This window comes from Hippoglossus stenolepis, chromosome 6 (genome assembly GCF_022539355.2).
Source record: "Hippoglossus stenolepis isolate QCI-W04-F060 chromosome 6, HSTE1.2, whole genome shotgun sequence".
Classification (NCBI taxonomy): Eukaryota; Metazoa; Chordata; class Actinopteri; order Pleuronectiformes; family Pleuronectidae; genus Hippoglossus; species Hippoglossus stenolepis.
Genome location: NC_061488.1, coordinates 21,598,572 through 21,611,520, shown reverse-complemented (window position 1 = coordinate 21,611,520; position 12,949 = coordinate 21,598,572). Strand labels below are relative to the sequence as shown.

General features: G+C 39.2%; 1 protein-coding gene across 1 annotated transcript; it reads left to right on the top strand.

The window, feature by feature from the left end:
- The first annotated feature begins 928 nt into the window (after positions 1–928).
- Positions 929–9,621, top strand: LOC118110655 (protein-glutamine gamma-glutamyltransferase 5-like). The gene is given in 16 exon segments (XM_047340180.1): positions 929–964; positions 966–1,011; positions 1,538–1,732; positions 2,359–2,595; positions 3,141–3,259; positions 3,361–3,489; positions 3,593–3,770; positions 4,964–5,099; positions 5,353–5,456; positions 5,665–5,904; positions 6,109–6,144; positions 6,468–6,524; positions 6,996–7,220; positions 7,365–7,525; positions 8,243–8,382; positions 9,465–9,621. Coding segments are annotated over 16 exon segments (2,196 nt in total).
- Positions 9,622–12,949: the final 3,328 nt, after the last annotated feature.

Sequence of the window (12,949 nt, the reverse complement as noted above, 5' to 3'; positions counted from 1 at the left end):
CCGTGGTGAGTTCATGGCTTTCTTTCTAGAGAAAGGCGTGTGTCGCATGACAAGGCGTTTCTCTTGACATTTTACCTTTGATTCATCAGTTCCAGATCATATAGACCATTATTATTATTATTATCATCATCATCATCATCATTGACTCATTATATCCACAGGGGAAGTGACAGGTCTCTTAGTAATTTTGCAGCAGTATTATCTGCATCACATACAAGTAAATTAAGTAAATGGTCTGTGTTTATATATAACTTTTCTTGTCTTAATAATCACTCAAAGCACTTCACAGTACAGTTTTGCCATTCACCCATTCACACATATTCATATATCTATGTGCATCACTCACATACTGCCGATGTAACCATCAGGGGCAATTTGGCGTTCAGAATCTTTACCGAGATTTGTAAAATGTAATATCATGGCCAGTGACCATCGTTTGGCAAACAACCACTTCTTGCACAAACCTGAATGTAAAACTGAATTACTAATGAGAGAATAAAACTACAGTGACCTTTGGGGGGCTCCCACAGGCCTCAGGCTCATTAATCAATACATTCTGATCTGTGTTGAAAATGTTCTGTGGTGTCTTTAGAGGATTTGATGAATTGTTAAATAAGCTTTGAATTATTACATATTATTGGATTATGTTATATTTAAAATGTAATGTAATAAATGCTGTATTTTTGACACAAATGTCAAAACTATTTATTTCACGGCACCTATGGACACCTTACAATATATAGTAAATTAACACAAGAAAAATGCAATTCAAAGAATAGTTCAACAAAGAAATCTGCTGCTGCTCAACAAGCTTGTCTTGATTGGTTTAACGATTGTTTTAAAAAAAATGGTGAATACTTTGCCGCTTCACTGCAGAGAGCAGGATATGTAAAAACAATTAAGATGGTTATCAGTGGGGAGGTGGAACATGCTTCTCATTCCTTCAGTCACTCGCAACTCACTTCTGTCAAACCATGGACTGCGTGCAACAGACAACACACTACATCAGCGGTGAGTTCACGCTGTAACTCAGGCTCATTTTTAACTTCTTCTGCTCCAGACAAAGACGCGTGCAAGCTTTATAAAAAAGAATGGTATTAATGTAATTTATCATAATTTGACACAAACTTGCAATTTTTGACCCAGTTATCTAATTTCTGGTTTGGCAAGACGCCTAGAGAGAAATCATGACAACCTCTCTATCAGAATCTCTATAGCTTTTATTTCTTAGTTGAAACGATGTCTGTATGTATTTTAATAAGTTCAGTTAATAAATGCACAAACAGGCTGATAAGGTGTGAAGGTAAAAAAGCATAGTTGGAATGTGACTAAAGGATTTTTCCAAATTATGTGACATGTAGTTTCTCAATAACACTTATTTACTTCAGTATTTTTCTGGCACTAAATGTCGTATTGTTTTGTATTTGACATTGTTTTACCTTTACCTTTATTTCCCAAACTGCCCTCTCTCCTTGTTTCCTTCTACAGTCTTTCCAGCAACGCTTCTTTCACAATACCTGATCTGGTTTTTTTTCAGGCACTGACGATGGCCATTGCCAACTGAGGTTAGTCGACTTTGAGGTTCATGAAAACCACATTTCCCATGAGACTCAGGGTCTGAGCAAAAAACACCTGGTGTTGCGGCGAGGGAAACCGTTCAAGCTGACTCTGCGGTTCCGTGGCCGGTCATGGAATCCTCACAGCGAGGCCCTGGTCCTGGAGGTGTGGCTAGGTAACACAGACAGGAAAACATCTGCTCATGTTTAAAACAAGACTGTGAGAGAAAAAAACATAACATAGCCTTACTCTTAGAAGTTATAGTCATTCACGATAATAGCCATCCTCGCTTAGTGCACTGAGGACTGTTGTTTCTCCAGCCTCTGGGTTTAAAGATGGATGATGCATGTCCACTTCCTCCCACTATCCAGAAATGAAGCCAAAATATTCTGGATACAAATGCTGCCATGTTGCACATTTGGAGCCCCAGTCCATTTTACAGGTTCACACGGATATACAGTAGAGTTTTTGAAAATCTGCACTTTGGTAGGTGTTTGTAAAAGTCATTTTTCTTATGTGGACGAGAGGCTGGAACACAGAGGAAAAAGTCTGTTTTGCAAAATATCTGCATTAGTGTAGGAAGGGTCTTAGGCTGTGTTCGGTTAAAATAATCTCCCTCCCCAACCTAACCTTATAAGTTAGGAAAGAAGAACGCAGTGTGGAGAAAATCGGACTCCATTTCCAATTCAATTCTGAGCGCATTGAATTTAGAAATGGTATTTTATTGTTATAAGGGAATATGTGTATATCATTCAAATGTTGCATCGTCCTGCTTTAAGTAACTTCTCCTTCACCGTGCAGGGAGTCTGTCAGAGAGAATCCCAGTCCAGTTCTCTGACAAGTGGCCCAACCCGCAGCACTGGTCAGCCAAGATCCACCCAGGCAGCGTGCACTCAGAGTCAGTCACCATCCACATCTGCTCCCCTGTTCAAACCTCCGTGGCCCTGTATAGCCTCCTGTTGCACACAGAGACCAGGCAGACCATTAGGAGCTTTGCAGTGGGATCATTTGTGCTGCTCTGCAACCCCTGGCTGAAAGGTGGGTCCATGAAGGAAAACTCTATCTTGTAACTGTTTTATGCTCCTGTCTCTTGGTTCGTTTGTTTGTTTAAATTTTTCTGCAGATCTGGATGAGGGGGGCAGATCCAGGAATGTTTTATCACTTTCTTTAACAATGTGGGATAAGGTGCTTTCACCGTTTTCCAAGGGAATATTTGATTCAATGAAATATCTTTGAGATGGTGACAATCTGGTGCAGCTTGATTGCATTTAGGGAGACTGTTGGGCCTTGGCTACTGAGTGCCATTCTAACAGATTACAGATCTTTTTGTGCAAATAAGACGATAGCTATTTTTTGCCTCGCTAAAGCGATATCTCCGCATCTCCATTATTCCTTCAGGTAATTTCTTTAACCAGTTGTCAATTGGAGTCAAAGATTTGATTTCAAAGGTCATGGTGACCTTATAGGAATCTTGGGGGGGAAATGAAACGGCACTTGTTGACGTGACATACAACGGCAGTGTGGGATTTCTAGTTGTTATTGTTTCGTTCCAGTCATCCCACACCACTTCTATTACTTTTCAGATGATCCAGTGTACATGCCACACGAGGCCCAACTACAAGAGTACATCAAGAGCGATTATGGCTTGGTGTTCATGGGCACCAATCTAAATGTTTGTCAGCGTCCGTGGTCGTTTGGTCAGGTATGTAACAATCGGCAACATGCAACTATCATGAATGGCTCGTGTATAATCACAGCAGCTAAAAAGGCAGAAGGCTTCAGTTTGTGTTTCATCATGTGCAGTATGAGCCCGGGGTCCTGGAAGCATGTCTGAAGCTGCTGGAGGTCAGCCCTCAGCACCTCAGCAACGAAAACAGGGATAACATACTGCGAGCAGACCCCGTTTACCTCAGCAGGGTGGTCTGTGCCATGGTGAGAGACAGCACTCACAACAACATGGGCGATAAAAGTACACAAACTCTCCCTCTAATGCCAAATCTGTGACTCTTGAGTAACGTATGTCCTCCTGTTCCAGGTGAACTGTAATGATGACCTGGGTATTCTGCACGGGAAGTGGCAGGGCGGCTACGAAGGTGGTGTTAATCCTACAGAGTGGAGCGGCAGTGCTGACATCCTGCGCCGCTGGGTCTCATCCAACTTTAGCCCCGTGCGCTACGGACAGTGCTGGGTCTTTGCATCTGTCCTCTGCACAGGTATGAACAACCGAATCATTTAAATTATAGGCCTATCATTTTTAGTGATACTTATATCTACTTTATATTATAATATGGTTTTATTCCAGTTATTAGCCACTCATCCATCCAGAGGATTAACGCTTAGGATGATTATATGAATAGTTCATGTGGAGCTTTGAAATACTCTTTACCTAATTTAATTACACTGAATGAACTGGCATCTGTATTTGTGTTGTTCAAGTTAGTAAATTCCAAATCTGATATGGGGCTGTCAAAAATAAACAAGTTTTCTAGCTATAATTACAACTTGTGACTCACTATGAATATTTCTTTTCTCATTTATTTAATTTATACTTTCAGAAATTGGTAATTACAATAACTCAAATAATATGTAAAATGAATGTGGCATCAGGCAATGGAAATTTGAAAACCCCAAAGTACATTTACAACAGAACGCCTTTGTTAGGAACTTGTGTACCAGGTAGAGAGGGGCTAATGAGAAGAAGATATCAAGTTGAATTATGAGAATTTGTGGGATACAGTGACCATTCCATTTTTGAATTCAATTTCTTGATAGTCCCAACGTACAATCTTGTTAATTATGCAATATTTGTCTTTTTATGTTTGCTACCTTTTGATATTGTGTCAGTCGGTGATGGAAAAAGAAAAAAAGTCCGAACTCACTTTTACATATACTTAAAGTATAAAAGTATAATTATTACTATTCCCTCATGCCACACAACATTATTACGGCAGAGTCTTGGCCTCTAAAAAAATGATGTACACATTTAACGCAATGTTTTGAAAAATTGTAGAGGTATTGCTGATATATGTGGTGGAATAAAAGTGAAAAGTACCTGAAAATAAATCTACTCAACTAAAGTATAGATACATGATAAATGTACTTGAGTACAGTAACAGAGTAAATGTTACATCCCAGCACTGGTGTCAGTTTATTCTAAATGTGAATTGGATCATATTCGCTCTTTCACAGAAGGGGCAAATTGTTCACATTACAATAGATAAACTAATTATTAGTCAATAATTAATTAATTAAATATAGTAACCACTTGCATGACTGGATACTATTAGAAGTAGAAATGATTTACTCAAAACGTCTTACGTCCTTTATATTTCTACTAAGATGGGTTTAATACTTCAGGACTTTGGTTTTACAAGTGATGGCTGATTTATGTTTATTTTTGTTCCAGTAATGAGAGTGCTGGGGATTCCCTCCAGGGTGGTGACGGTCTTTAACGCAGGTCATGACACTAATGCCAGCAGGACGATTGAAGAGTTTTACTCGAGCACAGGGGAGAAGCTCAACCTGTCCAAGGACAGTCTCTGGTTGGTGTCACTAACTCTAAAGATGATATCTGGTATTTGAATTGCTTAGTCATCAGTGTGATCTCACAATTTACACTCAAAGTAAAAGCAGCATTGACTGTTGTGCCCTGAACTTAGTGAGCATATGAATCAGGAGAAGAGTAGCTACCTATGTGTCTGTGATCATCTATTTTATTCATCTCACACTTCATATTGATTTTCTATGTGTGTGTGTGTGTGTGTGTGTGTGTGTTAATCCCTGTATGTCCTGCAGGAACTTCCATGTGTGGGTTGAGTGCTGGATGAGAAGACCAGATCTCGGTGCAGGGTTTGATGGCTGGCAGGTAGTGGACCCCACACCCCAAGAGAAAAGTGCTGGTGGGTCCCTGCTCCACATTGTCCTCAATACATTGTTGGTATTTAGTGTGATTAGAATAAAAGTTTCTGTAGGAAGGCGACTGACCTCTGAGTGTTAATGAGCTGATATGTGACAATAAACTGTTATTTTACGACAAATACTGCTATTTTTCTACATCTGCTGCTATTTTACTGAAATTGACCTTGACTTTTGATCTTGTCTCTGCAGGTATATTCTGCTGTGGCCCATGCCCTGTAGCTGCTGTTCAGCAACGCTGCCTCAGTGCCCCATACGACACCTCGTTCATCTTTGCCTCTGTTGACGCTGACGTCATACGGTTAATTGTACGCAATGGAGTGGTGGTGGAGAGGATGGTGGACTCTGAGTTGGTGGGGCAGGTGATCTACACCAAGAGAATTGGTTCAGACACCCCAGAGAATCTGACCCCTGCTTATAAGAGGAAGAAAAGTAAGACAGGGTCCTGTGGCTGTGAGGCTTTCTAGAGAGGGATTTATTGAGATACAATAAACAGATACAGTACAATTCTGTGTTTTGAGAAGAGTCTGCATGATGCAAATGCAAAATGTGGAGACAGCTGAAGTAAGATATGCTCTGTCTTTGTTTTCCATATGTTCAATAAAGATTATCCTCCTATTTTCTTTCCCTTTTCAGGGGCGCAACCTGGATTTGGAAGAATGACAACACAAGGTCAGTGGCTTTGTTAACAAAGCATCTTCACCCTCATCTCCCCATGCAAGAATAAATATGTGAAAACAAATACCTCAGCATGACTTTGTTTTGCAAATGTAATGTTTAGTTTAAGGATCAAAGATTGAGAAATGGAGCAGAACGGAAAAAAGACAAAAACAAAAGTTAATGTTGTGACAATTTGAGTTTGAAACTATATGATGGCCTCTGTCATTCTATTTGCACAAAGTCTAATTTGAAGAGTGGGCTCACAGCATGTAGTCCAGCTATTTCCCTTGGGGAACAACAATCTCACGAGTAACAAAATCTCCCTTTTACAGCAGGGTCTCTCTGCTTCATGCATTCTGCTGTGATGACGAAGGGACTGGGAGAAGAAGCAGGTAAGCTTTGATTCATCTCAGTGTCAAAAATCAAACACTCTTCTGGCTTCTAGGCGACTGTAACTCAGGCTGTGGCCCCAAATGTCCCCTGTGTGGGCAGCGTGTGTGGTGTACAATAGAAAAAGTGCTGCACTGTATGAATGTGTGTGTGACTGGGTGAACCTGCTGTAAAGGGCTTTGAGTGGTCATCAAGACTAGAAAAGCTCTATAAAAACACAGAACCTTTTTTGACATTGTCCCAATTGTGTATGTTTTTCAAAGTTTTAACAATGTCAGAGTCAGGGGTCCGATACCCATTGAACTGCTCTGCTAAAAAGGTACATACTAATTAGTTGTAATAAATGAGTAATATGAGTTTGCGCAAATAAGTAACTGTGGATACCTATAGTAATAGCACATCTTTTAAAGTATTACAAATGCAGTCTTTTCTTAATTGGTTTATCTGTTTAACACAATGTACACGTCTCCCAGCTTCATATACAGGACAAACGTCATCTGGTTTGGAGGTGTCCCTAAACATAATAGGGAAGCCATCATTTGGTGAGAGCATTCGCATGAGCGTAAAGGTCACTAATAGCTCGAGCGAACCCAGGGTCCTGGTGGAACATGTTGACGCTCAGATTAAAAAGTACAACAGCAGCCCACAGGAGAGCTTCTGGAAAATGCACAAAGAGGTGCACATACTCGCGCATGAAGGTAAAGAGTCCTGTAACAAATACTTGGATGTACCCCCTGGCAATGTTGTTGGATAACCTTACTTTTTAATTTGAACACTTTTTATTTTATTTGCTTGCTTAATCAAACCTCTGGAGAATCTTAACTCCTTTACGTTCTCTGCAGCTTTGACTCTGCAGCACACCATCCCTGCGTCTGAGTACGAGTCGGTCCTGGCGACTGACGAAATTGTGAATATTGCAGTGGTGGTAAAGGACGTTCGGACTAAAGAAAGAGTCCTGGATTCACAGGAATTCAACATAAGCTCACCACAGATAAGTTTTGAGGTAAACAGCAGCCAGTCTCCCCACTCTTCAGTTCACTTAAGTATAAGGAATAAATTATGTTCACTTTGATTTCTTTTATAGTTGTCACTGTCCAACACAATTCAACCCCAGCTCCAGTGTTCCCTTTGACCTAAACTCAAAAACCTGTGAGCAGAAAATACAAATTCTGCTCCCTTTGCTGAGTCCTGACGTTTGATAGACGGCACATAAAAAGTAAAGATCATATTTTTCACTCTGATCAACACCTGAACAACTACACCATTTTTGATATATAGTGATGACCTCTGCTATACATTCTATCTATCAAACCATTATCTATACTGCTTATCCTTTTGAGGGTCGTGGGAGAGCTGGGGCCAAACAGTGGGCAGGTCACAAGGCCAACATACAGAGATAAACACTCACATTCACATCTATGGTCAATTTCGAGTCTCAAATTAACCTGATGTGTCTGCATGTGTTTGGACTGTGGGAGGAAGTCGGATTACCCAGAGAAAACCCACAAAGACACAGGGAGAACCTGGCAACTCTACAAAAAAAGACCCGGCCCATATTAATAAAAAGCTAAATAGAAGTGGACCAAATCAACGTTAATGCAAAGTGACTCATATCAATAGTCTTTATGTTTATCAGCCCCCTCCGGGGATAATGGAATGATCGCAAGTCTCTGGCAATGTTAATTTTGAGCCTCTGATCCTGTAACCTGCTGCTCTGCAGATCGAAGGAGGGGACAGCATCCAGATAAACAAAGAGCACACGGTCCAGGTGTCCTTCACCAACGAGTTTAAAAAAACTCTGACTGGAGCTGTGCTGACAGTGGAGGGATCTGGCTTGTTGAAAGGAAAACACGAGGCCAGGTATGTGTGTTTGAATGTTGTTTTAAAAAGAAACAATCAATCTTCATTCTATGTCGTAAAAACACGGTTTGAGGAAGGTGCTGTGGGGAATGTGGTCAGGTGTGTTTTTGTGTAAGCTGAAACATGATGTTGCATCCAAGTGTGTGTGTGTGTGTGTGTGTGTGTGTGTGTGTGTGTGTGTGTGTGTGTGTGTGTGTGTGTGTGTGTGTGTGTGTGTGTTGTGTGTGTGTTCTTAGGGCCCTTTGCAATGCACATGCAAGTGTGAAGGGGATACGATTATATATATCATCATTGTTAAGGTTAGGGTTGTTTTTGGTTACCACCTCAACCTCCTCTCGCTCTTCCTCTACTTTTCCTCTTCCTCCAACTCTTTTATGGCTTCAACAAACTTTGTTAATAAAAGAGTGAACTTTTGAGTCCAACTTTTCCTGGCTTGGTCCCATTCCTCTATTATCCCAGTCCCCTGCAGCCATTGTGGCTTTTTATTGGCCCAGACGATAAAGCCAAAGTTTCAACCCAGAGAGGAATAATAAGCGAGAAGAGCTTCAGTGGAGATATTAAAAGGTGATAAATCATCAAGCTAAATAGTGGAACAATAAAACTGCTCTGGCATTTGTTTCATGAAAAAGGGCAAGAAGTCAATTCTGGTAGTCGGTAGCTGGCAAATGACTGGTTGTATAATTGGTCGGATTAATCAACCCTCACGTCACCCATGTACTTACATTATAATTGTTTTGTGCTGTGGGACCACAAACCTCTCATCACCTCTTTTACTCGCTGTCAAATATGATCTTTTTTTTTACAAAATATCGGCTCTTTAGATTTGAGAAATGTGCTGTAGGGAATGTGGTCATGTGTGTTTTTGTAACAGCTGAAAGATGATGTTGCATCCAAGTGTGTGTGTGTGTGTGTGTGTGTGTGTGTGTGTGTGTGTGTGTGTGTGTGTGTGTGTGTGTGTGTGTGTGTGTGTGTGTGTGTGTGTGTGTGTGTGTGTTTGTTTGTTTGTTGTGTGTGTGTGTGTGTGTTTGTTTGTTTGAGTTAAAATTTGACAACATTTGGTTTCTCTCCTCCTTCTCTGCCAGGCTGGCTCATCTAAAGCAAGGCGAGAAGATGGAGAAGACTGTCTCCATCATGGCCTCTTCACCGGGCACCAAAGTGCTGATGGCCACGTTCTCGCACAGCAACAGCCCCAACGTCGTGTCCAGGAGCTTCCACAAAGTCTCCATCATTGAAGCATAGGGAACGGTGCATCCTCCTAAAAGCTTCAGCAACTTCCTGAACCCTATGTGTACAGTCAGATAGCACACACTCGTTTGATCGCACTTAGATATACAGATGGTATGTTTTTTTTAACACTTCCTTATAATGATTAGTATTAGTCTTATGTTGTGGCTTAAATCTCCATCAGCTAAAATGAGCTACAAGCATGAAACTCAGCCTGATTTGAACATTTGAACAAACCATGTTGATGTCATATTTGGTTCTAGGTGACACTACAATCCAAAGCGTACTTTTACAGTGCATGATTATTGTATAAACATATATTTTATTTTACAGATTATACTTATACAACATGTTTTGTGCTAAATATGTTCACATTAGTTGGGTATCTATCAGTGGTGGGATGTAACTAAGTATATTTACTTAAGAAAATGTTTCACTCATTTGTACTTTACTAAAGTAGATGTATTTTCCAGTACTTTTTACTTTTACTCCACTACATATATCAGTAGATATCTGTACTCTTTACTACATTTTTTTCTACAAACTGTTTTCAATGTATTGTGATACACGTTCACGTTGTTTTTTTATGTTATTTAAAAGTAATCAATAACATAAGGGGAATTGATCCACTGATCCAATCAGAGCAGACAGGTAACATCAGACCCCACCTCCCTCAGCAGCTGCATCACTGGCTGAGCACTCTTAAACACATTCTTAAACACACTCGGTGAGCTGGTGTCAGTGTCATTGCAAAACTTGTTTCACCTTAACCTTTCCTGCCATGACAAGTCAAAATCTCTGCTGTGAAAAAACACTTTCCCAGGGTTTAATTTCACAGAGTCACAAACTGACATGTACACAGGAAATGAGAAGAAAATCCAATAGCAATACATGAACCATACATTTTCTCCCATATCAGAAGGAATAAAATAAAAAAAGAGCCAACCAGTAGTGTAAAAATATCATCTTAAAAGCTAAATGCATTTTTCATGGAAATACAAACATACAACTCTATCCCCTGATGAAGACTGTGAGATAAGGTTGAAAGATCTAGAACAAGAGGACTTTGCATATACAGCTATTTTCTCAAACTAGTATTTGCTAAGGAAGGTTTCACACTCATGTTATCTGGTTGGTTGTAGCCACACCTGATGATAAAGTCAAATTCTTTCTATCTGGGCTCATACTTATCTAATTAAGGAGGGGCCCTGGTGACAGTGTATTTCCTCCCACTGATTATTCATTCATAAAGAATACACATTGTAAATAGTACAATAAGCCTTATATAAGAATGAAAAAAGGCAAGTATCTGAAATGTGTCAGAAATGCATACACATATATTGTGTATATATATATATTTATTTTTTCAACTGACACATGACTAAAATGTAATCACAATGACCATTGTTGTCTTGTCATTTAAATCTTGTAAGTTAAGATTCTCACCTTCCATTGACCCATATACGTTACATCTGACTTCCTGCTTGTCTGGTTACTGAGACAACACCCTATGGTCAACACCCTAAAATTTACCATGCAAGTAAAAGTCACATAACTACGGTGGCCCTGAAGGGCAAATAAGAAAACACTATGGCAAAACACAAAATCCAACAACAAATCTTCTAATCTGCCCTTTTGTTTTGTGATTTATTGTTGTTAATAATAATAATACAAATAATAACAATATTAATAATAATAAACTTTGTTTGTATAGAAACTTTTATAAGAAATGCAGCTCAAAGTGCTTTACATATATAGATACTAATAATTGTGATGGGTTTTTTTTGTCATTGTGAATTTCACTTTAAGGGACAGTGTACATTTATGTCTCTGCACTCATCAAGTTGTGGAATTTAATTGAGAAAAGGACACGGACATTTTAGTTGTAAAATTCAAGCTCTAATTTGATCCCAAGTTTTCTCTTTACATTGGGAGATTTGAAAAAGGTGAAATGAAAACGGTAGAGAGCCAACAGCAACTTCCCATAATGCAACTCAGTGGCATCTTTTGTTGGACCCATATTTCCTTGTACATGGCTGCTCTTTCAAATTAATATATTGACCTACCAATGAAAATACTCAAGTGAAGTCATCTGACAAATTTTATCTGATGTTATCAAACCTCTCCAGCGTCTTTTTTTTTCACAGACATGACTTTGACTTGCAAAAATGGTGGGAAGCCTCTTTACAGGTTATAGGATGGATTGTGTTTTATTGCTAAACCACAAAAACACCACCAGGTGGCGGCATTGGAGCATCCAATAAATGTATATCTGCTGTTTTCTTCCTGCATTTCACGAAAATTTTCCATGTTTTTTATTTTATTTTATTTCAGTCAACCCAGCCAGGTCATGGGATCTTACTCGGGAAATTAAAGGATTTACTATAAGGCTAAAAGAAAAATGCAGGGACCAACTTGTTTGTGTCTTTGTGTTTTCATAACAAGATAAGAGAAGATAAGGTAAGATAAGATATTCATTTTTTAGTCACACTGGGAGATAGTCGAAGACAATACAATGTAAACACAAGTAACTATGAAAAATATGCACAATGTAAACAAAATACAAGCCAGAGATACGAGTCTGCAAATGTGAGGTTGGGAGTTTGAACTATTAACCCCCCACTGGTGACAGCAAAAATCGATTTAAAGTCAATATTAGAAACTTCCATTGAACTTACCACTGTGACATTTTGAGAGTGGAATAGTAGCAAGCTTAACATATAACTCATTTTTATTTTTGTTGTCCTGATTTCATTTAAGAGGATTCAGTGTATTTTCTGTGGAGCCTATTTGAAGCACAAATGTGACATAGATGACATTAGACGTGAACGGAAAGGATTGTGGATATTTGTTGGTTAAAGATGTCTCAAAAAAGAATCACTGAAGCACTAAAGCCAAGTTTGCTGATTGTTTGCTTTTCTAAAACTGTTATAAATAATGTTGTTCATTCAGATTAGTAGGAACTAGCAGTGCCCGTTCTAAACCTGCCTGTTTGTAATGTTCTGTTCACTTGTCCTGTGTTAATGCTCCTGAGCTACTTCAGAATGATTCTTTGTCATTAGTGAGTCCTCCTCAAACAGTTCTACAATATACTGTCACTTTTTTAAATGAACTTATTGTTTGTGTGCTGGGTGTTGTGTGCAGAGATTTTTATAAACAGTCTATGGTGCAGAGTGAGGTTAGAAAACTTTGTGTTCGTCCTACCTGGTTTATCTGCAATTAAGATTTTTATTGTCAATGTTTTCCATTAGCTAGTAATGGTACAGTAATGTGTGTGTCAGTCTGATATGTTGAAATAAAAATAATCGTATTACCGACCACTGCTGTAGTTTATCCGAGGATG